Source organism: Carassius gibelio, chromosome B24, assembly GCF_023724105.1.
Source record: "Carassius gibelio isolate Cgi1373 ecotype wild population from Czech Republic chromosome B24, carGib1.2-hapl.c, whole genome shotgun sequence".
NCBI lineage: Eukaryota > Metazoa > Chordata > Actinopteri > Cypriniformes > Cyprinidae > Carassius > Carassius gibelio.
In genome coordinates, this window is record NC_068419.1 from 11,519,797 (window position 1) to 11,544,626 (window position 24,830).

General features: G+C 36.6%; 2 protein-coding genes across 11 annotated transcripts in view; one reads left to right on the plus strand and one right to left on the minus strand.

Moving 5' to 3' along the window:
* The window catches only part of arfgef1 (ADP-ribosylation factor guanine nucleotide-exchange factor 1 (brefeldin A-inhibited)), a 73,893-nt gene extending 72,292 nt beyond the window's left edge, over positions 1–1,601 (plus strand). For all 4 annotated transcript variants that reach the window (XM_052595953.1, XM_052595954.1, XM_052595956.1 and 1 more), the window contains one exon: positions 313–1,601. In XM_052595953.1, coding sequence (XP_052451913.1) covers positions 313–492 — 180 coding nt within the window. In that variant the 3' untranslated portion in view covers positions 493–1,601. The remainder of the gene's footprint in view (positions 1–312) is intronic.
* Positions 421–23,786, minus strand: LOC128013187 (centrosome and spindle pole-associated protein 1). Of its 7 annotated transcripts, none has more exons than XM_052595962.1 (28): positions 23,232–23,785; positions 23,057–23,129; positions 22,808–22,911; positions 22,462–22,542; positions 22,058–22,153; positions 21,207–21,538; positions 18,239–18,318; positions 18,049–18,145; positions 17,909–17,966; positions 16,767–17,116; positions 16,498–16,616; positions 16,241–16,325; positions 15,803–15,914; positions 13,918–14,065; positions 12,560–12,646; positions 12,090–12,211; positions 11,856–12,005; positions 11,092–11,235; positions 10,900–11,007; positions 10,748–10,814; positions 10,542–10,668; positions 10,140–10,279; positions 8,809–8,946; positions 6,987–7,030; positions 6,781–6,844; positions 5,510–5,592; positions 4,317–4,467; positions 421–564 (listed from the first exon to the last, which is right to left on the minus strand). In XM_052595962.1, the coding sequence occupies exons 1-28, from the start codon at positions 23,304–23,306 to the stop codon at positions 536–538; spliced, it is 3,264 nt and encodes a 1,087-aa protein (XP_052451922.1). In that variant the 5' UTR covers positions 23,307–23,785; the 3' UTR covers positions 421–535. The 7 variants fall into 7 exon arrangements, 5 of the variants coding, with proteins under 5 accessions (XP_052451922.1, XP_052451919.1, XP_052451918.1 ...); XM_052595959.1 differs by lacking the exon at positions 421–564 and adding an exon at positions 2,054–2,727 and having other exon boundaries at positions 22,462–22,506; positions 23,232–23,784; XM_052595958.1 differs by lacking the exon at positions 421–564 and adding an exon at positions 2,054–2,727 and having other exon boundaries at positions 23,232–23,784.
* Positions 23,787–24,830: the final 1,044 nt, after the last annotated feature.

A 24,830-nucleotide genomic window follows, 5' to 3' on the forward strand; every position in this document is an offset into this window, starting at 1 on the left:
GCATAATATAAATATCATTATTTTTTTTATTTTTTTTTATTACCAATAATGCTGGTAAATATCGGTAAATACATATACTTTATTTTTTATTAATGTGATGTATTCCATATCACAGCAGCTTGATCTGAAAGTGTTTTAATTGATATGCTAATTGATATGAATGATCAGTGCTCAGTCGTTTTTAGTCTTTTGTCAATTAGAGTCCTAATGCATTACAGAATCACACATAGACAACACAGGTTTAATATGATTCCACCACGGTGTGCAATGAGAAAATCCAAAGGAATTAAAACACACGTGTTTGCTTTGCAGTTCAAGGCCCATGCGTCCCGATACTACCCTCTGCTTTGTGAGATCATGCAGTTTGACCTGATCCCGGAGCTGAGGGCCATCCTGCGCAAGTTCTTCCTGCGCATCGGACTGGTGTTCCAGATCTCCCAGACTTTGGAAGCAGATCAGCCTACAGGCGTCCAATCTCCCAGTGATGCCTAGAAGAAGCTACAGCAGTGCCTGTTCCTACAACGCTCTCCTCCTTTCATCTGCAGAACGTGAGCATCTGATCTCCTGCAACCAATGAGGAATGAGAAGATGGACCGTGTCAGATATGATGGTACTAATATCAACCCCCCGCCTGTCCTCTGAGGGTCTGCTCTGGACAAACAGCCAATCCCAGATCAGGAACTACATCCCACCCAAAGGACAAATGACCAGGCCTTGTACAATAGAATCAAATTATCTAGAACATCATGAGGATATCACTACTACTATACAAACGCTTGACCTTTGAGATCTTCAAAAGGTCCAGATATATTTCAAAACAGTGTCTTGGCATTATATTAAAAGCTGTTTGCAGAATGACAGAAGGATTGCATATCAAGCAATGTGATGTGATCTTTGTTTTATTTTGTTGCGTTTGCACCGCTAATGGCTAACATTAGCATGAGTAACTCCGAGGAAACTAGTTGTACAGAATTCCAGCTTTGTAATATAATCTCACAACACTAGATTTCGTTTTCTGTATCTTTTTTGTTTGATTCTCGGAAATTTGCTGCACTTTGTTTTCTTGATCAAAATGCACTGGAGATTTTTACTTTTGTGATAAATTATTGATCTATGCCATCTTTCCCTCCATAACCGTCCAGCTAGAGATTTCTAATACGATATAAAGTGATTTGTTTGATTTACTCCATTTTATATATGCTGACACTTTTTTAATTAAACACTGAGGGCAACTAAGATCCTTCAAAAGGAAAAAAACTGGAATGTGAACATTGAGGGCGAGTTAAATGTGAGCTGCATCTGAATCACTGGTTTGTATCCCTGTTTGGAGTTAGGCTTCACTCTACATGTACAAATAAAAAAAGGTTAATATATTTAAAATCTTCTCTTTGGTTTTTGGGGGTGGGTTGTATAGAAATTAATGATAGCTGCGCTTTAAAACTGTTGTGAAAGGATGTGAAGCATTCCTGGCTGGTGAGGGTTACTAATGGTACAGCCCTGTAAAGTTTTCTATATGGAATAAAATGATCTGTACAACTCTATATGACACTGGTTATTATCACCACACATTCTAATCAGGTCAATAAAGTTTTGGAACTTGGTGCATTTGCTCTGATGAATTTTTAATTATGAAGGGGGTTGGGGTGGGGTGTTAAGCGGTTTTAAACGTTGAAAAAAAAAACGAAGACTTAAATTCATCTTTGGCATTACAGGAATAAATTACATTTTAAAATATATTACAACAGATGAGTTATTTTAAATTGCAAAAAATACTGCATTTTAATCAAATAAATGCAGCCTTGGGGAGACTACTATTGTAAAAAAAAATATATATATATATATTTAACGGTAGTGTCAAAACTATATTTAAAATGTAATAAAAATTATTGAAACCATTTGATCAGTTTCATTTATGTTTTGGAATTCATAATAAATTCTGTTTATATGGTCAATTTGTGACTTTTTCCTTCTAATCCCATTTCTCTCCAAACTGAGCCATTAAAAGACCATGGAATGCGAATGCACACATCACAAATAGATAAAATGCAAAGTGTTCAAAAATTCATAAAATATTTATTAAAGAGTCAATACACATTACATTTCTGACTGTAAGCTTATGCTTGCATAAGCTCAAATTCCTATTACAATTCATGTGTTGTAAAACCATCATTAAAAATGAAAAGGAATCACATATTACAAGACTGGAAGTCTATATCTCTCACCTGAGAAATAGAATTCATGAGTTTACACAATCATACAAAGTCACAGTATGAAGCATCAAAGTGAATTTCCCAGACTGCACTCTGACTGGGGGGAACAGACACTTAATGCTACAGAAAGTGTTCCAGAATTTTTTAAGTGCAATATTTCATTCACAACAATCAATGGTCAGACAGAAACAAAAGAAACCTTGACTAATGAACTGTTAATTTTCATCTTTGGCCTCAAGTATACAACTCGTTCCTTACAAAATACCTAAATAGTGAAACTGGCATAAGAATTCACAATCATGCGTCTTGAATTAGATTTAGCCATGGTAAGTGGACGGCCCTTCCCAATCGTGGTTTTGGCTAGATGGCCTGCGACCGCCCATGAATCTCTTCAGTGTTTCAATGGAACTAGGACGTAACCAGGGTTCTGTCGCAATGGTGTCAATGGAAACGCGCCGATTGGTTGAAGGAGGAGCCTGTGGCCATAGCTCCTCCCCTTCCTCTGCGGACACTTCCCCTAGATAGCACAAGGTACATATCTCAGTGCTTCTAATAACATATATGGCTTCGTGTTCAGCACGGTAACAGCTTAGCATAGCGTTACCTGATTAAGAAGCTTTTGAGTACTGGATTTTCCGGACTATAAGTCGCACTTTTTTTCATAGTTTGGCTGGTCATGCGACTTATAGTCAGGTGCGACTTATTTATCAAAAATTAATTTGACATGAACCAGGAGAAATGAACCAAGAGAAAACATTACTGTCTACAGCCGCGAGAGGGCGCTCTATGCTGCTCAGTGCTCCTGTAGTCTACACTGATCAGCATAGAGCGCCCTCTCTCGGCTGTAGACGGTAATGTTTCTCTTGGTTCTAAATAAATGCGACTTATAGTCCAGTGCGACTTATATATGTTTTTTTTCCTCGTCATGACGTATTTTTGGACTGATGCGAATTATACTCAGGTGCGATTTATAGTAAAAAAAAATACGGTAGCTAAAACCAGATTCTAGATTGATCCAGCCCTAAAAGTCACGAAAACTGGTCGGTCGCATTAAGCCCAAAGTATTCTTCTTTTTGCATGCAGTGTGCATACCGTAAATATCATCAAGACATGATGCCAACCCCTCACAGGACCTCAGATGATGGCAACCCTCAAACAACATACTAAACTACCAAATTTTACTACTTTTTACTATAAGTTTAATCGGAACATATAATCATTGCAGTTAATAGTTTTCACCGTCTGTTTGATTACATCGTTAACTAACTGCATGAATTGTACTGTACATTTCTGCTATATGGACATTAACTTGACAGTCACCTCTGATAAGCTAGTACTAAATATAATGTAGAAACATTAAAATAGAAACTTTAATTTTCTGTGAAGCTGCTTTGCAACGATTTGTCAAAAGTGCTATATTTTTTTTGACGCAGAAAAAACCCCTGTGTGTATTTGGTCACTCAATCAAATGGAGTAAACTTTGAAAAGCTGTGCGTTTTTCTGTATGCATATGCTTAATGTCCCCAATATACTTCAACAAAATTGAAGAATGAAATGGTGTGACCTCATTTTGTACAAACATTTCAATCAGCCTACTAAGTTTGTTTGACTGGTAAACACATTCATCAACTGTGTTACTGTATTCATTAGATGTATGATATAGACTTTGGATATGGCTGATAACCATAAGTTTATCTCAAACAACAATCTAGTTATTTTTTTACATTGTTTTCCCAATTTGCATTCTTTGTAATCTAAAAAATCTGCACCTATTGTTATGTTTTAATATTGCATTTTTTTTTCTTTCTTGTATCTTTAAATGCTTATATTTAATATTTAAATGCCTAACTCTCCCCGTATAGTGTATTTTAAGGGGATTTTTTTTTTATTGTCACACGTTGCAAACAACAGGAGTATATCAAGGCCTTAAGTGTCCCAGTCAAAACTAAAGAACACTTAAGCTCTTACATGTTGGCTTCTTCCTGTCAAAGTGCGCAAGATTAAGCTCCAGTGTTGACCAGACTTCATTCCAGTAGTCAAATGTAGTCTAGCTGGGCAAAACTAACAACCCAAGGAGATTTTTCTTTCAGATTCAGAGCTCCTGACCTGTTCTCCAATCATGTTCTCTCATGTTGTTCAGCGATGTCATCTTGTTCTTTGTGCGCTCTCTCAGCCGCTCTATTTCTGTGCTGGTAATCGAGTGCAGAGACTGGCTGTCAGTACTGCTGTCGGGACGAGCGTACCGGTTTACCACATCCTACCAACATAAAAAAAGTACAGTTATTAATTCTCTATGTTATTCAGTCGATGCATTCAATAATGGAGGGTCGTAGGCAGCCTACACTCTTCTGTGTCAGCCGCACAACAAGGTGTGGATTTAATCTTTGATGTGAATGAAAACAGCGCATCCTTGTGTCGCGGCTGACACAGAAGACATGTGATGTAGAGAGACATAGAGGAGACAATGTGTTGATTAAAGTCGTTATTTTTCTACTATTCTGGACTATTCTGACGATGATTTTCATACTTTTCTGGACCTCGGTTTTCATCCAAAATATATTAAATTCTGGCCCAAAGACGAACAAAGTTTTAAATGGTTTGGAAAGACATGGGTTAAGTGATTAATGACACAATTTGCATTTTGGGGTGGAGTATTCCTTTAAGGTGACGTTTATTTTTTCGGAACATTCATTTAAATTTTTGCGCTAATCCAGCGACAAAACCTTCTAGAGAAGTGTGATGTGTGACAAACACATCTGTAAGTAAATACAATTCAAATTCCCCTCTTGTACACTTTAATGACCTTTTAATGGAACATATACGCTCCCTTCGAACTGGAATCATAGCGGAATATCCTGTGATGTCCACTTAGCAGGGCACTTAGAATAGAACAAGCATCTGATGTGATAAGAGATACACACAAAATGTGCAGAGCGTTGGGGGGGGGGGGGTGCATTAGGACTGGAATTGAGAACCGCTGCCATAATGCATTCCAACAATAGGAGTTGCTGCCTATGTAGAGCATTTCAAATCAGTCAATTATGAGGTTTCACTGTGCTGCTATATGGACATGTCTGACAGTTGCATTCACATCTTGCAGACGCTGCATTCTAAAAATGTGGCGCTCAAGTTTAAAAGTTCAACTTTTTGAAAACATGATTCTATGTGTTGCATATTTTTTCCATTCGACGGAAGTCAGCTGCCCATGTAGGAAGAAAGGCAGCTAGGTTTTTGAACAGATCAAAAGACTTTGCCTTTGTCAAGTGAGGTTGTAGTTGTGTATAACAGGGAGCTCTTACTTCAGATATGTCTGCCTTCCTGACTACCGGTCTCGCTCTTTGGTCACGCCGGGATTGTAGAAAGAATGAATCGTCACTGGGGTCTGTGTAGAAATAACTTATTGGTTATTTACAACAGACAAATGTTCAGCAACAGCAGGCTCTGTAGTCCTTTCTCTTTCTCTCTCTCTTTCTCTCTCTCTCTCTCTCGATTCTCTATAGCTCCAACATGTGCGAGTTAAGCAATCAAAGCTTGGTAATTGAAACTGAGCAAATGAAATGGCATTTAATGGATGAGACTGAGACTGTTTTGGGAACTCATTTACAAGGTGACTGTCGATCTCTCTGGGGTGCCGGTGAAGACAGGCATTATCCTAACCCCAGAGTCAATCTCTCTTCTGTCTGGTATTCATAGCTGTCACACTAGCTGTAACTCGTCCCTGGTGGCAGTGACAGCATCTGCCTGACGGCAGTGTCACACATTGTCTGCTGCTCAAACTGACACATACCACTATACTTGTAAACCTCCCATAGACATCTATTGTTTCTAAATGATGTTAATCGATATGCTCCAAACTCTAATGCTACACCTTAAAGTGTCTTTTAACTTAAATATCACATTAATGAAAATGGTCAATTAATGTCATTAATGGTAAAGGCGTGCCGTGGAGGAAGAATAGGTTTTTGCAGGGGATCTTGCATTGATCTTTAATGATACAAGGACAGTGTTGTGGACAAGCACTGTAACTTGTGTGTGGCAAGATTCCACATAATTTTTGAAAGGTTTTTATGTTTTTTCTTTTCTTTTTGGTGATATTTCTGATGAAATCCAAGAGCTTTCTGACCCTTTGAACTGCATGTTCAAAGCACAGAAATGTAGTATGGACATCATTAAAATAGTCCATGTGACATCAGTGTTATTTTTGTTTTCTTTGCACGCAAAAGTTATTATTGTAGCTTCATAACATTATGTCACACTGATGTCACATAGACTATTTTAATAATGTCCTTACTACCTTTCTGGGCCTTGAATGTAGAATTTCCAGTGCAGTCTTTCATAAACAATATTTTTATTTAATAACTTATTTGTGTTTCAAAGATGAATACAGGTTTGAAATGACATGAGGGTGAGTAGATGCTGACAGAATTACATTTTGTGTGAGTTATCTTATCCTATATATAAGTATGTCTACTGGTGGGTGTAATCTAAATGTCATCTAAACTTTGTACATGAAAGAGTATTTTGTGATACATTTGTGAGTAAAACACTTTTCATTTTAGGGCGAACTTACTAATAAAGGCACTCTCTGAGTCTAACAGAAAGTGTCTGCCCGGATCCTCTGCAGAATTCAGCCTCTGGGGGGATAAACACATCAATAAAGACGTCAAGTCAATAACCCAACCAGCACTAACAGAGTGCAGATACCCTTTAAGGGCTCAGAAAAATGGGTCACGGAAAAACAGTCAAGATTTTTTAGGTGGTGCACACGCAACTCACTTGCTTATGATGCCGCTGCTCTGAAGACACCATGTCAAAGTAATCTGCCCAGGAAATACAGGTACTGTATGAGTTTTTAAATGTCATTTGCAGCAATTCTATATTTTATTTATATAGTAACATTTAAAAGGTTTCTTTAATGATTTTGAAAGTCTCTTGAGGCCCATTCAGCCAAAGAACCACAAATATAAGGATAACTATAACGTTAACTATATTAGCATCCAAATAAAAATAAATAAATTATATTGCTCTGTTTATAACACATGGCACACGGCATGTGCATGGCAGATACATTTTCTGCCACTTTAAAGAGGTCATTCATGTTTTCCTTTGTCTTTGGAGTGTTGTTTTGTATATATAAGAATTGTGAAGTGCGCAATGCGTACGTCCTTCATCATCCGCCCCGGAACAGTCATTATAGTTCTTTTTATTACAAAATGCATCGATTTCCTACATGAGGTAGGGCTGGGCGATATATCTAATGATATGCTCACGTGCACCTAATCAGTAAATCTACCCAAAAAGCTACGCAATGTCGCGTTCATTACCTAAGATGTATCTCCTTCGATAATGAACAATATTACGTAGCTTGTCAGTGATCTACGGTTCTGTCTATTAAATGCCTCTCCATTTAAAAGCAGGTGATGGTGATTTGGCAGTAATCACGGAACCGGATTTACTGACTAGATGCGCATGATCATATCGTTAGATATATCGCCCAGCCCTAACCGTAGGCCTTTATTCTATACTTTTATAGGGTTTATTCACCCCCTAGGGCCATGTGAGGCATGATTTATTATGGATGCACAAGCTTTATTTGATTACTTTTGGACTGTTGAGCAAAAATACCCGCCTACTCCCATTCTAAAGCTTGGAAGAGCAAGGATTTTTTTTTTTTTTTAATGTAACTACAATTGGATTTGTCTGAAGTCATGTACACCTAGGATACTTTGAGGGTAAGTAAAACATTGGATCATTTTATTTTTTGGGGGTGAACTAACCCTTTAAGACTAATCCACACCTTCCTAAAACGCCCCATTAAAACACGACCCCACAAATCTACATCACTGTGTGGGAAAATTTGCATAACGCCTCTCAAATATATACGCAAAGAAAGAAGGTGTAACTTTTATTCTCACTGTATTTTTGTCTTCCTCCAAAAATGGTTAAGGCATTTACCATTTCTCTCACATGCTTGAGGTATTCGGCCAATCACAATGCACTGGACAGCTGGCCAATTAGAGCACACTGTGGTTTTCTGAATGATGTGCTTTGTAAAAATCAATGCGTTTCAGAAAAGCAGGGCAGAAATGTATGGTATGTGGAAAATAATGTGTTCACATAAACTAATTGCATTACACCAAATAATGTGCTTTTTACCAATGTCACATGACCCCTTTAAAATGCTCAAGCTTTTCAGCTGGGAAAAACAACAGCAACATTATTGTTTCTTTTTGACATTATCATTATAGTTGTGGTGTATATAACTATTTTTTTATCATTATAATTATCACTCTTTCTGTGAATCGACTTTTATGCTCCTGAAGGTGTCATTTATTTGATCATAAAATATAGTAACAGCAATACTGTGAACTATTATTACAATTTAAAATATATGTTTTCCATTTAATTATTTTTTTAAATGTGATGGCAAAGCTGAATTTTTTATTTTTATTAAAGACTTTACTCTAGTCTTCAGAGTCACATGATCTTTCAGAAATCTTTCTAATATGCTGATTTGTGGCTCAAGATACATTTCTTCTTTTTAATATCGATGTTGAAAGTAGTTGTGCTGCTTAATATTTTTGTGTAACTGACTGACCAGCAGCTCTGCCCCTCCTCAGGCTGTTGATGGTTCGTTGCTGTTGTCGTAAAAGAGCCTGTTGCTGGATATCTAGACTGTGATCATCACTGGGGGAGTCAGGGTACGCCTGCCGCACCTCTTCACGAGATGTACCATCTGATAACACACACACACACACACACACACAGATAAGAGTCATCCTCTCTTCCAGGACTACAGTTTTACTGACAGATAATGCAGGGACGCTGAACACAGACATTAAGCAGCACACTGACAAACATTATCCATTCACAGAAAACACTGACTCATATACCAAATAAGTGTTGTGCATCACGCATGACAGGAGAACAGCAGCTCTGCTACGGCCAAAGCAGTTGGCACAGTGATGTAGAGAGAAAATCAGAGCTAAAATAAAGAGCATGACAAAACAAGGGCATGGAGCCAAGTGCTGAGTCACGGTTCACAGAGATGCTACTCATTTCTCTCCTGCAGGGAGGTTTGATGACTGATTCGACCGATTTACCCCATGAGGTGGGCAGATGGAGAGGAAGAGCTCTTGAATCCATCTTTTGAGCAGAGAATAAGGTTAAAAGTCTTCATGAGTGACATGAAACTGATATTCCTCTAAGAAAGCACATTAACATTTGATACTATATTAGCATCAGGACAGTGGACATAAAATAATCCTAGTTTCATTCAACCATAACCAGGTTTTTGCTCTATGGACGCAAGCATAATTAAAACAGACTGTTTTTAGTATTATTTATATACTATTACAGTATTTATTCCCATTTTGAATCCGCTTTTATTTCTGAACTAGCTTTTATATTTTCAGTTTTCATTTTAGTAATTTTACTATGCGTTTATCATTTTTTCAGATTCCTATGTATCTTTATTTTATGTATTTTTATATTTTATTTCAGCTTCTTTTCATTTAATGTAATCAATTATTTGTAGTTAACAGTAATAACCTCGATTACAAATAGCTGCTTTTTCTTTTATTAACTTCACACTCTATCCACCCATCCATCCAGTCAGCACATGTGTTAGAGTTGACTCAAAAACTAGAAATCCTTCAGTGGAAGTCAGTCCACCCATAGGCCATCTTGGCATGCAGTATTTCGCTGAACTCATCTAGCCAGTGTGGGAATGTGTGACTTTAACAGGCATTTAAAGAGCATATGGTAATATTTTGATGTTATACTGAAGCTAACAAAGGATCAGAGTGAGTAACAGGAAATGAATGTGGCTATTGGTGGATATGTGAAGGTAATGAAGGTGAATGGGATTCTGGGAGCCATCATGGTTGGCGGAAATTACAGACCTGTAAAGACAGGTGTCACATTTACCTCTGTACTTCAGATGGTTAAACTCCTGCAGGTTCTGCATGTTGACCGCTGCGGTGGTGTGGGAAGCAGGCCTCCTGATGGGGACTTGTTTGCGTAGCCTCGCCACTTCAAAAACATCCTCCGGGAGGTGCTCTCTTGGCCTGTCCAATATGTAAAGCATAAGGGTCAGAGGGACAACATAAAACTTGCCAAGATGATCGTGCATGGTTTATCTTGTGATATTGACCTGTTGACCGTACTACATTATCCCATATTACATGGCTAATTACCAAATAAATAGGGACATTGGTCAGATATGCAGTTATGCAGTCATTATTCCAGAAAGTACTGGGGAAATAACTTTAGTTTAGGTTCTAACAGACCACACATGTTCTGAATGTATCTGTGTAGGATGTTTGCTACCTGCTGTGAACAGGAGGGGTGTGATCATTTCTGTTAGGCTGCATCAATTCTCCCTCCAGACGTCTCTGTTCGCTCCGCAGTTGCCTACGCAAGGCCGATAACTCCCTGATCACCGTACGCTTATCTTCTGAAACCCAAAGTCAGTATACAATTCAGGGATTCGGCTCTTTACAGCTCTGGTGGCTAAAGGATGTGATATAAGTTACCTGTGGCCCTGATCTCGTTCCTGCGTGCAGGCACTGGAGGAGAATGTGGTGCTGACATTGATCGCATCTGTTTGAAACAAACATAAAAAAACTGTAATTAGTCACTTCAGATGGCATTCAGAGAAGTAGTTGTGCGCATGTGTTTCACTCACAGACAGAGTTGCAGAAGAGCGGTGGCTCTCCACCGATGGAGGTCTGGGCGTCTGCTGATGTAGTTTCTTCTGCAGGGCTGGTAGGGGTGGTGACGGTGCCCTGTGGACCTTTTGGTATTTGAGAATAATGTGTCAGTACATTGTGTGCACAACTGAACAAATGTAACAGACTTGATAATGTGCACTCCTCACCTCCTCCTGATGTGTCTGTTTCTCTCTCTCCTGTTTCTTCCTCAGGGCTTCGTTCTCCTTCTCCTCTGCTGCTTTCCTTATTTTCTCAGCCTCTTTACGACGCTCTTCGGCTTGCCTGACCAACTCCTCATTTTTGCTCATTTGCTGTGAAATAGGTGACAGAAAAGTAGTACAAATCCTGTGGTTCTGTACCTTTCTTTTCATTTGGATTGTGTCTTGTTCATCTAATTTTCACAGATAAAATCCTATCATTTTTTCCATTCATTTTACATATTAAATCTACATAATTTCACTAGGAATCTGGAATTTAATGTGATTTTACACAGATTTTACATTGGATTTAAGTTGGTCAAGTTAATTCACCATGTTGACTAACAGAAAACTGGACAATTACTTGGTTTGAACATGACAATGGATATAAATCTATTCTGGCTGTGAAATTTCACCATAATGTTGGCATTCTGCCTGCTGGTACAGTAGATGTTGTAACTACACCATTACGAGGGGAAAAAACATCTTTTCTCCGTTGCAAGGCATTCAAAAGTTGCTGTTTGTGAGGGATTATGAGGGAAAGTTTTTATAATTTGCTGTTTTTTGTCACGCTTGGTTAGGACACTGGGTTAAAGCCTTTAGAGGATAGACTATTTCAAGCTTAACACACTCAAATACTCAATCTGGGTCAAGACCAGTGCTCCAAAGTGAATACATCTTCCTCTCTGCGGGCCATTTTTGGGATTCGCATGATATAACTGCAAAACAAGAACCTCTTTTTCTTTCTGACGCTTCCTCTCCTGCTCTTCCTCGTACTCCCTTTGGATCCGAGCTCGCTGTTCGGCCAGCCGCCTCTCTTCTTTCTCTTCCTCGAGCCTGGATCGCTCTCTCTCTTCTGCCTCCTTTCTTCTCTTTTCCTCGATCTGTTCATCCCAAAGATAAAGACAACTGAGATGGCAGGCCAAAAGCACAGACAGCAGAATCCAAAGTTGACTGAATGTCCATACCTGCTGTTTCAAACAATCCTTGTACTTTTCCTGATCATGGAGCTGCTGCAGAGTGGGCAGTTCATTGAAAAGGTTACCCCGGGCTTGCACAGACGGCTGAGAAGAGCAAAACACTGCAGGCTCTACAGGGACAGAAAAGATTTGGATGGATTGCATGCAAAGGTCTTTTATTTTTAGCTTCTAAAAGGTTTGATGTTAGTATACACAATCGGTTTTATATATATATATATATATATATATATATTTGTATATCAGTAAATATGAATAATTTGTAATTGTTTTAAATACATTTCATTAAATTTATATTACTTTTAAATATACTGTACCTATTAATAGCCTCCACAAAGTGCATGTCATTGCAGATGCAAAATTTAATTTCATTCAAATTCAATTCAAGCTTTTTATAATTGGGAGTCAAATTGTAATTCTGTTGCCACAGTATTTGATGCATGAGGTAAAGTTTCTGTCACCTGTTCTAGAAGCCACTGGAATCTGGGCTACTCTGCCTCCAGAATCATACGCTTCCACGTTTGTTTTATGCATTCGTTTCAAATCACCTGGAAACACAAAAATGTGACATTACTATAATTTATACCAGAAATTTTCAGTATCAGTTTGATGATCAAAAAATATAGCATGGACAGAATATTTATATACAAACTGTATATGAAAATTAACTGTGATTTATAGCAGAGTTCAAAAGTTTGGGTCAGTAAGATTTTTGTTTTTTGTTTTGCTTTGTTTAGTTTTTTTTTTTTTTTGCAAGGAAAAGCACATTACATTGTTCAAATGGGACTGTAAAAAGACATTAAAAAATAAATCCCTTCTGTAGGATTGTGTAAATGTTATACTTTATATTGGATAAAATGTAATCAATGCAGCCTTGTTAAGCATGAGAACCATTTCAAAAAAAAAAAGAAAAGAAAAAACAGCAGTATATAGCTGTTACATATCATAGTTTTACACACCCATCTACACACACACACACACACACACACACACACACACACACACACACACATATATATATATACAGCATTGTACAGTACCATATTGCCATTACTACTGTTTAATATTTAAACTGAACAAAATTATAAACACTTTTGCTTTTGGCCCATTTTTCATGAGCTGAACTCAAAGATCTAAGACTTTTTCTTTGTACACAAAAGGCCTATTTCTCTCAAATATTGTTCACAAATCTGTCTAAATCTGTGTTAGTGAGCACTTCTCCTTTGCCGAGATAATCCACCTCACAGGATCCTACAGCATGTTTATTGCACAGGCGTGCCTTAGGCTGGCCACAATAAAAGGCCACTCTTACTGAAGTTAATTTGATAACGGCATTTCCCTAGTTTATCACTTTAAGTGTAGATTTAATATTTAGTATATTAAACTCCAATGTGCATTTAGAGATTTTTTCAAGTTATTCATGATTACTGGGTAAACACTCACAAAGAGTGCTTCTAGTTGCTAAATAATTTCTCTAGTAAAACTAGAAAAAGAAAATCTCACATTCACTGTCAGAATTTCCACAGTTAATACTTTTTTTCTCTCTTAATTGTCTTGGAACACTGATACATATAAATACTGTGTCAACTCTAAATTAAAAACTTAAATGTAAAAATGCATAATGCTGCATTATTTTTAATTTATTATCTTGCTGATTCCGCAAAGGGTATGTAAACTTTTTTTTTTTTTTTTTTATCTTGCAGTACTTCCACTAACAGCCCACCATTTGTGGGTTGCACTAATTAAATCCTTATTAAACTGCAGTGATAGCAGCTGACTATGGACAGGGAGCTGACTGAGTGAAGTGTGAACTCCGTACTGATGAGGTTTCCATGATCGTCCCTAAGAGGGGCTCCTCCTCCTGCTCTTCCCCAGGGCTCGTAGGCCTTCATCTCAGCCTTTATTTTAGCATCAGACAGCTCTTTTTCCACCTTCTCGCGATACCGTCTCTGCTGTTGTTCTTGAATCTGTGCACCACAATTTAGACAATTAGGCTTTGTTCACACTGTACATCATCTGATTTGTTTTTCAAATCCCAACTGAATTACAAGTGTAAATCCTATCTTTAGGACACATTTCCAAAAATCAGATTTGAATTATTCATGTTTTTTTGTTGTTGTTTTTTTTTTTGCTGTTCATACTACAAACAACTTAATAGATTTCTGCTGCCTGCCTGAAAAAAAAAAAAAAAACTCAAATATCAGACATTGCAAGAATGTAACATTAAAATCACAGAGGAGGAAAGTTCAAACTTTCAGTTCACCACATTAAACCAACCCTGATCTGCCTCTAGATTCACTTCACCTTGATCTCTTCCTGTCAGACTGCTGAAGTTCTTGGTAAACTCTACACGGATTAGCATTTAAGGCCATCCATCTTCAAACCCTTCACTGCACTATTTCATACTCGATGATCTTGCAACCAGGCAGTTAAACAAACAGCTTTCTAGCTATATATATCTTTCAGGATCAAAGTTCCCCTGAGGAAATAGAGGAGGATAATGCAATTTGTCCTCCCTAATTCCTTCATCTGTGTCTCAGTCATTATGATATAAAGATATCATCTGACATCCCACTGAGGTAAACCTGAATCTACAGCCAAATCAAGCAAATTACTTCATAATATTAATGCTTTGTTACAGTATATCACCACTTTCCATTAATAGTGTAGGTTTTGATGTACCGCTACATTTTTAAAAGCATTAGAGGCACAACATTTATTATTTATGCTATTAGATAGCATTCAAAGTACCATTCAAAAGTTTGGGTTATGAACGATTTTTCTATTTCAAATAAACGCTGTTCTTTTTAACTTTCTATTCAAAGACTTTAGAAAAATGTTCCTGTGGCTTAGAGGTAGAGTATTGTATTAGCATCGCAAAAGGTTGTGGGTTCAATTCCCAGGGAACTCATATACTGGTAAAAAATGTATAGTCTGAATGCACTGTAAGTAGCTTTGGATAAAAGCGTCTGCTAAATGCATACATCTATTTATTACATTTAAAAAAAGGTATCAACAAAATATTAAGAAATATTAACTTCAAAATGTTTTCAAAATTGAAAATAATAAGAAATGTTTCAGAGTGATCATGTGACACTAAAAACTGAAAACTCAGCTTTGCCGTCACAGCACATTTTTTTATTAAATTAAAAAAATATATATTACAAAAGAAAACTTGTTTTTTATTTGTTCTTTAAGATAAATTGCAATAATAATAATAATAATTTCACAATATTAGAGTTTCTACTGTATTTTTTATCAAATAAATGCGCCATTGGTAAGCACAAAAGACTTCTGTCAACAACATCTTTCCGAAGATTTGAATAGTAGTGTACATGCAAATATTTTTTATCCAACATAATTTAATAAAGTATTTAATTTGAAATGCTATTATCTTGAAAAGTAGCAAGCTTTAATAAACGTGTCCGTATCATCACTCCTTAAATGACTTGATCTTGACATGATTTTAATCCAATGTCTGAGGTCTTGACCTCAAAATTCTGACATAATCTGTTATTAATATTCAAGTCATTGTTGTAATATGACTGTTAATTAAAGAATGTTAATTAATACATTTTTGCTGATTAAAATGTAAAGCTGTGTAACCCTGTTAGTGCACCTTTCACATAAATTAAATTAAAATCATCTGCACCCTTTCTACGGCATGATAATTCATCTCATAACATTAATTATTGCGAGGTTACCTGCTGCTTAAGGGCTTCCTGATAGCTAACAGCACTTTCTTTAGGCTGCTGCAGCCTCTTCGGAGCAAAGAACGCTGGTCCTGATGGAACAACTCCAGCATTGCTGATCGCTCTGTGGAAAGACAGAGATAAGCATTGTGTTATTCTGTTTTATTCTATTATATCTGAATAAATGTGCCCCCTACTGGTACCTCAGCATAACTTGCCATAAAAAAAAATGATTACCAAGTGACTCAAACATTATGACTTCAAATCTATTCAGAAATTCATATTTCAAAGTACTTTGGACTTTTTTTTTGTCTTGTATTGTTTTAAATGAGGTGCAATTAAATGACAGTTAAATAAGCCACTTGCAAAAGCATTGTAAAATCCCTGTCATGTGACCAACTAAACTCTGTAGCTACATAACTGACATTTTGTATGAAAACCCATGCTTACTGTGTGAGGCCTCCAGACGGAGGCTGCAGAACAGGCCACTGTGCTTCTGGAGGGATGAGGGCCTGCTGACCCACAGCTGCTCCATCTTACACAAATAAAACAAACATGCAATCAACTGCTACATTCATCAAAAAATTGACTTTTGTATTACAATGCTGACCAACACAAATATCAATGAATGACTGATAATAATGACATAAATTATCACAGATGTATTTAGTTTAACCAAATTTGATATATGTGGTTATGCTACTTACAGTAGGCCAGATTGGGGTCTAGAGGATTTCTTGCTCCATAATAGTAATATGCATTATCATAAGGAGTTTGATAGGAGTCAGGGAGGGAGGGCCCCAATGGAGGACGCGCACCTGTAATTCTGACATTTAAAAAAACAGACGTATTTCATAAAATCCTGTCTATAGTATTATTAAGGTATATTATTAAAAAGCTTATCCTTTGTGTTCAGTACAATTACATTACATTTCAGTGCAAAATCTAAGAACATAACTCCAAATCGAAGACAAACCTTGGGGCAACTATCTCCCCCAGGGTTCTTGAGAGGCTTCTGTGATTGTCTTCAGTAACAGAGGTGGTATCATTGGCCCCAAACCCTGCTCCAGGCTCCAGACCAAGGCCTGGTGTGTTAGCCAGCTGGCTTAAGACAGTTCTGCGGTCTAGAGATGGAGACTGGAAAGCAACACGGGGTCTCTCAGGGGGTGCTGTCTCCTTTGGTGGCTGTGGAAGTCTCTCTTCTTTGAGCCGCCTGCCAGAGTCTGCCCTGAACTCCGTTAGACCCAGCCCTGGGTGGTAGGATGCATCCCTTCCCCTGCCCTCGTGTTCCTGGGTCACGGCACCAAATTGTTTGATTCTGTCTGGCTGTGGGAAACAAGGTGAGACGGCTGTAAATAGTAGCACAGAAGGTGTTGCACAACTATGGCTGCAGTGAAAATGTGTTTTAAAGTCTAGTAAATCGATTCTGTTTCAATATGAGAGAGGAACAAAAACATCTTCTTGCATGTTATATTATAAATCTTCTAAAGCCATACAATTATTTTGTGTGAGAAACAGGCCAAAATTCAAGTTATTCACTGATAATCACCTATTAAAAATGTATTACATGATTTTTGTGAGAATTTTTTTTTTTTTCTATTTCATTATGGCCACAAGAAAATAAAGCACATTTTAGAACCATTGAGAGTTTTTGCATACTGAATGTTTCATAATAATTTCAAGAGCTTAAAGAAAAAATAAGAGAAATATTTTGCATAAAATAGGCTTCATTTTCATTTCATTATTACATCATAATTATATTATATTATATGATAATTTTACTTTGTTTAAATTTAAAAAAATAATGATCTTAAAATTGCAAAAAAAAAAAAAATTACATTATACTATATTATATTATATGATCATTTTACTTCGTTTAAATTAAAAAATTATAATCTTAAAATTGAACCAAAAAAAAAGCAGCACATCCCCTAGTTATTTCCAATTTTTCAATCTTACATTTTAATATTAACAAATATAATATGATATAATTAAACATCTAGAAATGATATGCTTATTAATTAATTTAAAATAAAACCTATTCTGTACATTTAATAAAGAAACCATATAAAATCTAAATAGAAAGCAATGAATATTCAAAAGCCTGAGGATCTTCACCTTTTTTTCAGGATCAACAGCACCTGTTGCAGCCACTCTCAACTCTAGCTCCTTCTCCCTGTAAAATTGAGTTTAGATGGTGAATATTTGAGCGTTTAAAGGTTTTAATTCAACTACCTACAAACAGTGATGTTTCTCACTTCCTTTTGTTCTTCTGTTGTTCTGCTATTTGCTGAAGCAGCTCCAGTCTGTACCGTTCCTTCCTCCTCTTAGAGGCCTCACCACCTTCAGTAGCTCCTAAATAACCCAGTCACTGGTCAGAAATTACATACATTTTTTATATATTAATTCTACATACAGTTTGATTTGACCCAACACTCACGGTCTTACCAATCATGAGTCCTGTTGCAAACTCAGTCATGTTCTGCTCGTTGACAGATCTGCTTTGCGCTGGAGTCGGTGCTTGTAGACTTAATCAAAAAAAAAAATTATAATAATAATTCACACAAAGGAACAAAAACCTCTATCTAGTGTCTTACACTAAACACACCCTGATCTCTACTAAACTAAAACTGTTACATCACATCTATCACATATACAGTGAACAACAGTGAGCCCGACTGCAGAGCCATCAGAGCCTTTAAGCCTCCCCATCAACAACAATCGATACAATTCCACTGACAGAATGGACAATAAATCCAGCCGATCCATCGAAATCAGCGTTTCCTGTCTTTGTATTGTTAGAAACCCTCGAGTAGAAAAATCCTACAAAAGACATGAAATCTTAAAGTTAAAATGAAGGCTGAAAACCATCATGTCTTTCATTTTTTTCCCACCACAGACGGACTGGAAAGACAGCAAAAAAATAGTAGGGTTTATAAATACAGACTTCTGCTAGAGTAATTGCCACTTCAGCTAATTGATTCACTGCAGTTTTATTTTCAATGAAAGATTGGCTTTAAACCCCAATTACTCTAATTGCAGATCAGTGCTTGAGTAGAAGTGCAGATAGGGTCTGACTATTCTCCTGACAGCTGTCTGCATTGATTGTGTCTAGTAGGAAAGACGTCAAATTTAACAGAGATTACAGCCTGTACAACCCTTCTACTCTCTTCATTTGCTTATATTTGGCTCTTCAACTGTTCAAGTTATTTTTATTTGAATGTTGCTATGGTGATAAGTTCTCTTTCACAGATATTGTTGGTTTGGTTGAGGCTGTTAATTTGATGTCCTCTACAATATTACTGTAAAAACACATTTATGCCTTCTTCTCTGCTTAAACCATTAAACCATCTTCTTTCCATTTAAACATACATATATATATATATATATATATATTAAATAAATGTATGCAATTAGCAGACGATTTTATCCAAAGCGACTTACAGTGCATTCAGGCTAACATTTGACCTAACATGTGTTCCCTGGATATCGAACCAACAACCTTTTCTGCTGCTAATGCAATGCTTTACCACTGAGCCACAGGAACACATAACACTAAAAACATTTGGGCTTGACATCAAAAGATGAATATGAGACAAGAGATCAACATTTCAGCTTTATTTCAGGTATTTTCATCTGGATCTGATACACAACTTGGAGGATAACACCTTTTGTTTGAACCCACCCATTGCTGATGTTACCAAAGTATTGGAACATGTGACTGACAGGTGTGTTTTGTTGCCCTGGTGTGTCCTATCATATTGATTATTTATATGATAAATGGCACTGAATGTCTGTGCTCAGTTTTAGATTTGGATTTTGCCTGTACAGACTGCATTTATAAACCAACATGAAAACCAGATAGCTGTCTGGTGAAAAACAAGGAAGGGTGAAGCTAAGAGAAGATGGAAAATCACTGCACAAACACTGGCCATAGCCAGTACAACCATTTGGAATGTCCTGAGGAAGAAAAAAACACTGGTGTACTAAGTAACAGACCTCGAACAGGTAGACCAAAACATCAGCAGTTGACGACAGAAACATTGTGACAGCTGTAAAGTAAGACCCTAAAACAACTGTTAATAGTGACATCAGCAACAACCTCCAGAGGGCAGGAATTAAGACTTCATGAACAAAAGTACAGAGGGTACATCAGAAGATGCGAACCAAACAATAGGAGACAAGCCTCAAAAAACATTTTGCCTGCCAATTTATAAAAAGATGCAACCAAACTGAATGGGAGATCCTTCATCAATCAGCAAGATAATGACCCAAAACAGTGCCAAAGCAACAAAAGTGTTCATCAGGGGCAAAAAGTGGAAGGTTTTAGACTGGCCAAGTCAATGTCCAGACTTAAGCACTATCGAGTATGCATTTTACCTGCTAAAGAAGAGACTGAAGGGAGTAAACCCCCAAACTGAAAGAGGCTGCAGTGAAGGCCTGGAAAAGCATCACAAAAGAAGACTGCAAAAGCTTGGTGATGTCAATGGGTCACAGGCTTGATGCAGTTATTGCAAGCAAAGGAGTTGCAACTAAATATTAAGTCTTATTCACTTTAATCTAGTTTAAGTTTATCTATTCCGATACTTTTGGTCACATGAGCAATGGTGGGTACAAACAAAAGGTGCTATCTTCTAAGTTGTGCTTATCAGATATTGATGAAAATACCTAGAAATGAAAGCTGAAATGTTGATCTCTTGTCCCGTATTCATCTTTTGATGTCAAACCCAATTTTCTTCAGCCTACAGCAAAAATAATGGAATCAGCTTACATATATATATTTCATGTATATTTATTTAATTATAAAGGATCATGTGAGACTGGAGTAATGGCTGCTGATAATTTGACTATTTATATATAATATTTTACAATACTGGCGTTTTTTAATGTGTACTGAATTACTAATTTGATAATGTGCGAGTTATCTATCATGTTTATTAGTCATTGTTTAAAAATATCTGACCACACAAGGACACTAGCGATTAATCAGAATTACGTTTTGCAGACTGATTCGTGATAAATCTGTACTTTTTCCCCACATTCCAATGTGGAAAAATCTTCAGCTTGTACTTATTTGCGTTAAAATGTGTTGGTAATTTACAAAATGTCATTAAATCAACTAAAAATATTTAACTTTTATGTGCGCAAGATTAAAACCCTTTCAAAATGCAATTACATTCCAGAAAGTCTAATCAATGAACGTGTGGGTCAGAATAGATATATCATTTTGTAAATGACCTGTGCTCAAAATCCGTGGAGTTTTCATCAGTTCCATATGGTCCTAATTATAATCCATCAAGACAGAATTCCCTCAAGAGAATATTATTCTTATTATGTTTCCTCAAATATAACCATATCAGCTTCTGAGTGCCACCAAAATAAACAGGAAGCAATAGAGAGAACACATATGATGCACCTGTGAGAGCTGTTGTCGTATTTTCCTCCTCTTCTGGTTTTGTCCGTGTCTTCCTGTACAGTTGTGTGCCTCTCTTTCTCTAGGAGCTCTATCTCCTCATCAGAACTGGTGTGATCTCGGTGAGGGCCTCCCCAGCGATCTGGCGTCTCTCCCCAGCGTCTCCGTGGTCTTGATACCTTAGGCACTCCGGAAATGGGCTCAGTCAGAGTGGCAACATCCCTTTTTGAGAACACTGTGTCCTCCGGGCTCTGACTGGCCTTTTGCGCTTTTACCTCTAGAGAACCAGCAGGGTACTTCGGAGTAATAGAGCCAAACCGATCCCTCTCCAGGTCCTGACAGAAACATGATCAAGATATGCTGAGGATTCAAGGTGAGGTTCAAGTCTACCGAATTTTAAAAGAGTAGTTGAATTGAATGATAATTTGCTGAAAATTCCACTGGAGGAAACAATTTTATGGGTAGAGTATTTTAGCTAGTGCCAGTTACTTAATTCCACTTCTTACTCCACAAGATGTTAATTGATGGACTGGAGCTGTGTGGATTACTTGCAATGTTTTTATCAGCTGTTTAGACTCTCATTCTGACGGCACCCATTCACTGCAGAGGATCCATTAGTGTGCAAATGAAGTAATGCTACATTTCTCCAAATCTTTCCCGGTGAAGAAACAAACTCATCTACATGTTGAATGGGCTGAGGGTGAGTAAACCATCAGCAAATTTTCATTTTAGGGTGAACTATTCCTTTAAAAATGTTTAAACTGTACTTCAACAAGGACATTTGTGAAGTTTATTTATTAATGTAGATGTATAGGTCATATATCAACAAAATAATGCTTTATTTCTTTTAAAACCTGTGGGGTAGTTGAAGTTTTCCCTATTTTCTGTGCTCCCTCTCGCCCTCGGAGAAACATATTATATTCCTTGTTCCTCTCATCCTGCAGCTTTTCCTGGGTAGAATCACAAAACTGTTAAATTAATAAAGCAATAAACAATTATTCATAGTATAAGACCTCTTTTACGACTGTACAAATCTCAAATGTGTATGCAAAACAAATCTGCAGCTCAGCAATAGACTGGTTGCCACTAGACACCTTATCCAGTCAGAGTAAGCAAATTATTTATCATGTCACTGAGGGCTTGCCAAACAGTACGGGAGGGTCTTTGTGCAACGGTTTGGACCAGGTCTTGGCACCAAATGTGGAATTTGCTCTAGTGATGCCTAAGTTTACAAATGGACAGCAAACACATATTTTACCTTTGCTGATCTATGTTCTTTTATGGGGAGAGACATCATGTGGGACTGTGGAAGTGGATCAGCAATAATTAGATTTTTTTTCTAAGGAAGAAAAATAAGAAACTAATTAAAACATTATTAAATTAAATTATTTATTTAAAAAAAAAATAATAATAATAATAATAATAATATATATATATATATATATATATATATATGATTAACAACCATCAACACAAACTATTTAAATACATAGTTCAAAAAACATCAAAAGAGAAACAGGTGTGCAAGTAATTTATTTTTATCATATAGGCCTATTCCATATTGTTTTTGAAATATTATAATATATCAGAGGAGCACAGTGTACCTCAGCCATAAAGTTTCGGTAATCAAGCCGTAGTTCTTGCTTTAACTTCTGCTTTTTTCTTTCATATTCCTCTCCAAGAGGTAAACTGAGGCCAAAACTCTCTTCTGGAAATAAGACGACGGCATGAAACATCTTAAATGGCATTTTTCAATAAGTGAGAAAGAACAGGCGATGATTTTAAAATGTAACCTCCAATAGCAAGCACTTAATATATGAATTTGACTGAAATTATATTGAAATAAATCCTGCCTTTGGTCTGTTTGGGGTGAGAAGGTTGTTTTTTGTGAGCAGGCTTGATGTTCTCCTTGTTACCAAAACTTGTCTATGAAGGAAAAACAAGTAATAAAACAAGAACTTGAAATATAAATACATAGACATACAATTTTCGTGTTTTAACACTATTACTATTAGAGATTAAGCTTACCTTCATTTCCATGTAAGGCGCTTCTTCTGTGTTCGCCTTTCTCTCCTCTCTAAAGTTGCTGATGTTGACATTCATATTCTCCCGAACCAGACTCAGCAGTTGATAAAAATAAAAGAACAAAAACTCTGGACAAGACAGAAGCCGTTATCAGATGAAGCTCTTATCAATAACACAAGAGTGAATATGCTGCTCGCTGGGCATAGAAATGAAGAAAGACTTTGTTTGGAAGAGAAGGAGATGGAGCGGATGGGGAGACGCTGCAGACGCAGAGGTTGTTAGGCAACAACTCAACACAACACACGTCACAACCTCCCACACTTCAGTTCAGACAATGGCTGTGTCCCAAAACCTAGTGATCATCCAATTTGAGACAACATTTCTGAGCGCCATTCAGAATCTTTCGCCTTGTGTGGAACTACTGCTACTAACTAACATAAACCGCTCAAAAGTTGTTCTCACAGCTGACTATGATATATATTTCAAAATAAAAGTCCTATTTTTACCGACTGCCCTTTCAAAAAATGACCACAGCTTCCGTTACATAAACACTAATTTAAAAAAATCATGGAGTTCAAATATTAAACGCTACCCATCTGAAGCATCAAGAGCAAAACAAACCTTTGATGAATATATGATCCATGCAAGTGAACTGCTCATACACTTGCCACAGAACAGCAAAACATGTTTATTTGTGTGTTTATTGAATTAAGTAGTATATTTGCATCACTGCATAGACGTCATATACATGCAAATGACTAATTAAAGTACCATTTGTGACCAGAGAGCCAGAACTGAAAACATGCTATGCTTGGTTCAGTCCAGCAGATGGCATAAACAAATGTCTGATTGTGTACAATCACTAATGAGGTTGCAAGCAGCCACGTGAACATCTACTGATGGCCAAACAGATGCAAGGCAAACATGCTGGAAATCTGACTTTTATCAGCTGTTTCAGTTGAGATGAGACTGTCATGAGATGAAATAGCATATGTCTGTTTCAATGCTGATGCGTTGATTTGTTTTTATCTTGAATTGAGACATTAAAGTGCTATTGGGACATTTCCTAATTCCTCAAATGAAATGAGGAAAAGTGTTCCAGGAAAGCTTTTCTAAAACAGAAGCAATTGCAAAAAAATAAAAAAATAGACTACAAAAAAAGGTTAGATAGATAGATAGATAGATAGATAGATATACATTTTAATGACATTTTATTATAATATTTGCACTATAATTGTATTGCATATAATTAAATGTTATATTTAATTATGTAAAATGTGTATTTATTTAGCTTAGAATTATAGATTAAATACAACAGTGAAGAGATGGATTGAATCCAGTTTAAGTTAAATTTAATTTAAATTGTTAAATATAATTAATATATATATAATTAATATATTCCGTTTTTTTTTGTTTGAAGATTTGAGACATACTAACAGAGACAGACATAGATATATTTTAATATTTTACTATAAAAAATCAATTGTATACAGTTTTATGTAAGATATATATTTAATCATGTAAAGCTAGAATGACAGAGAGACTGGCAGAGACAGATTTAAGTAAATTTTTACTATTATTTTTAAAAATAATATTGTATAT

Excerpts from the sequence above, each read along its gene's own strand:
- LOC128013187 (XM_052595958.1), bottom strand. The coding sequence starts at position 23,306 with ATGAATGTCAACATCAGCAACTTTAGAGAGGAGAGAAAGGCGAACACA. Across the intron at positions 8,947-10,139 it reads TAACCATCTGAAGTACAGAG|ATGGTACATCTCGTGAAGAG; the intron begins GTAAATGTGACA and ends GTGTGTTATCAG. Across the intron at positions 5,593-6,780 it reads CTCAGAGAGTGCCTTTATTA|ACCCCAGTGACGATTCATTC; the intron begins GTAAGTTCGCCC and ends ATTTCTACACAG.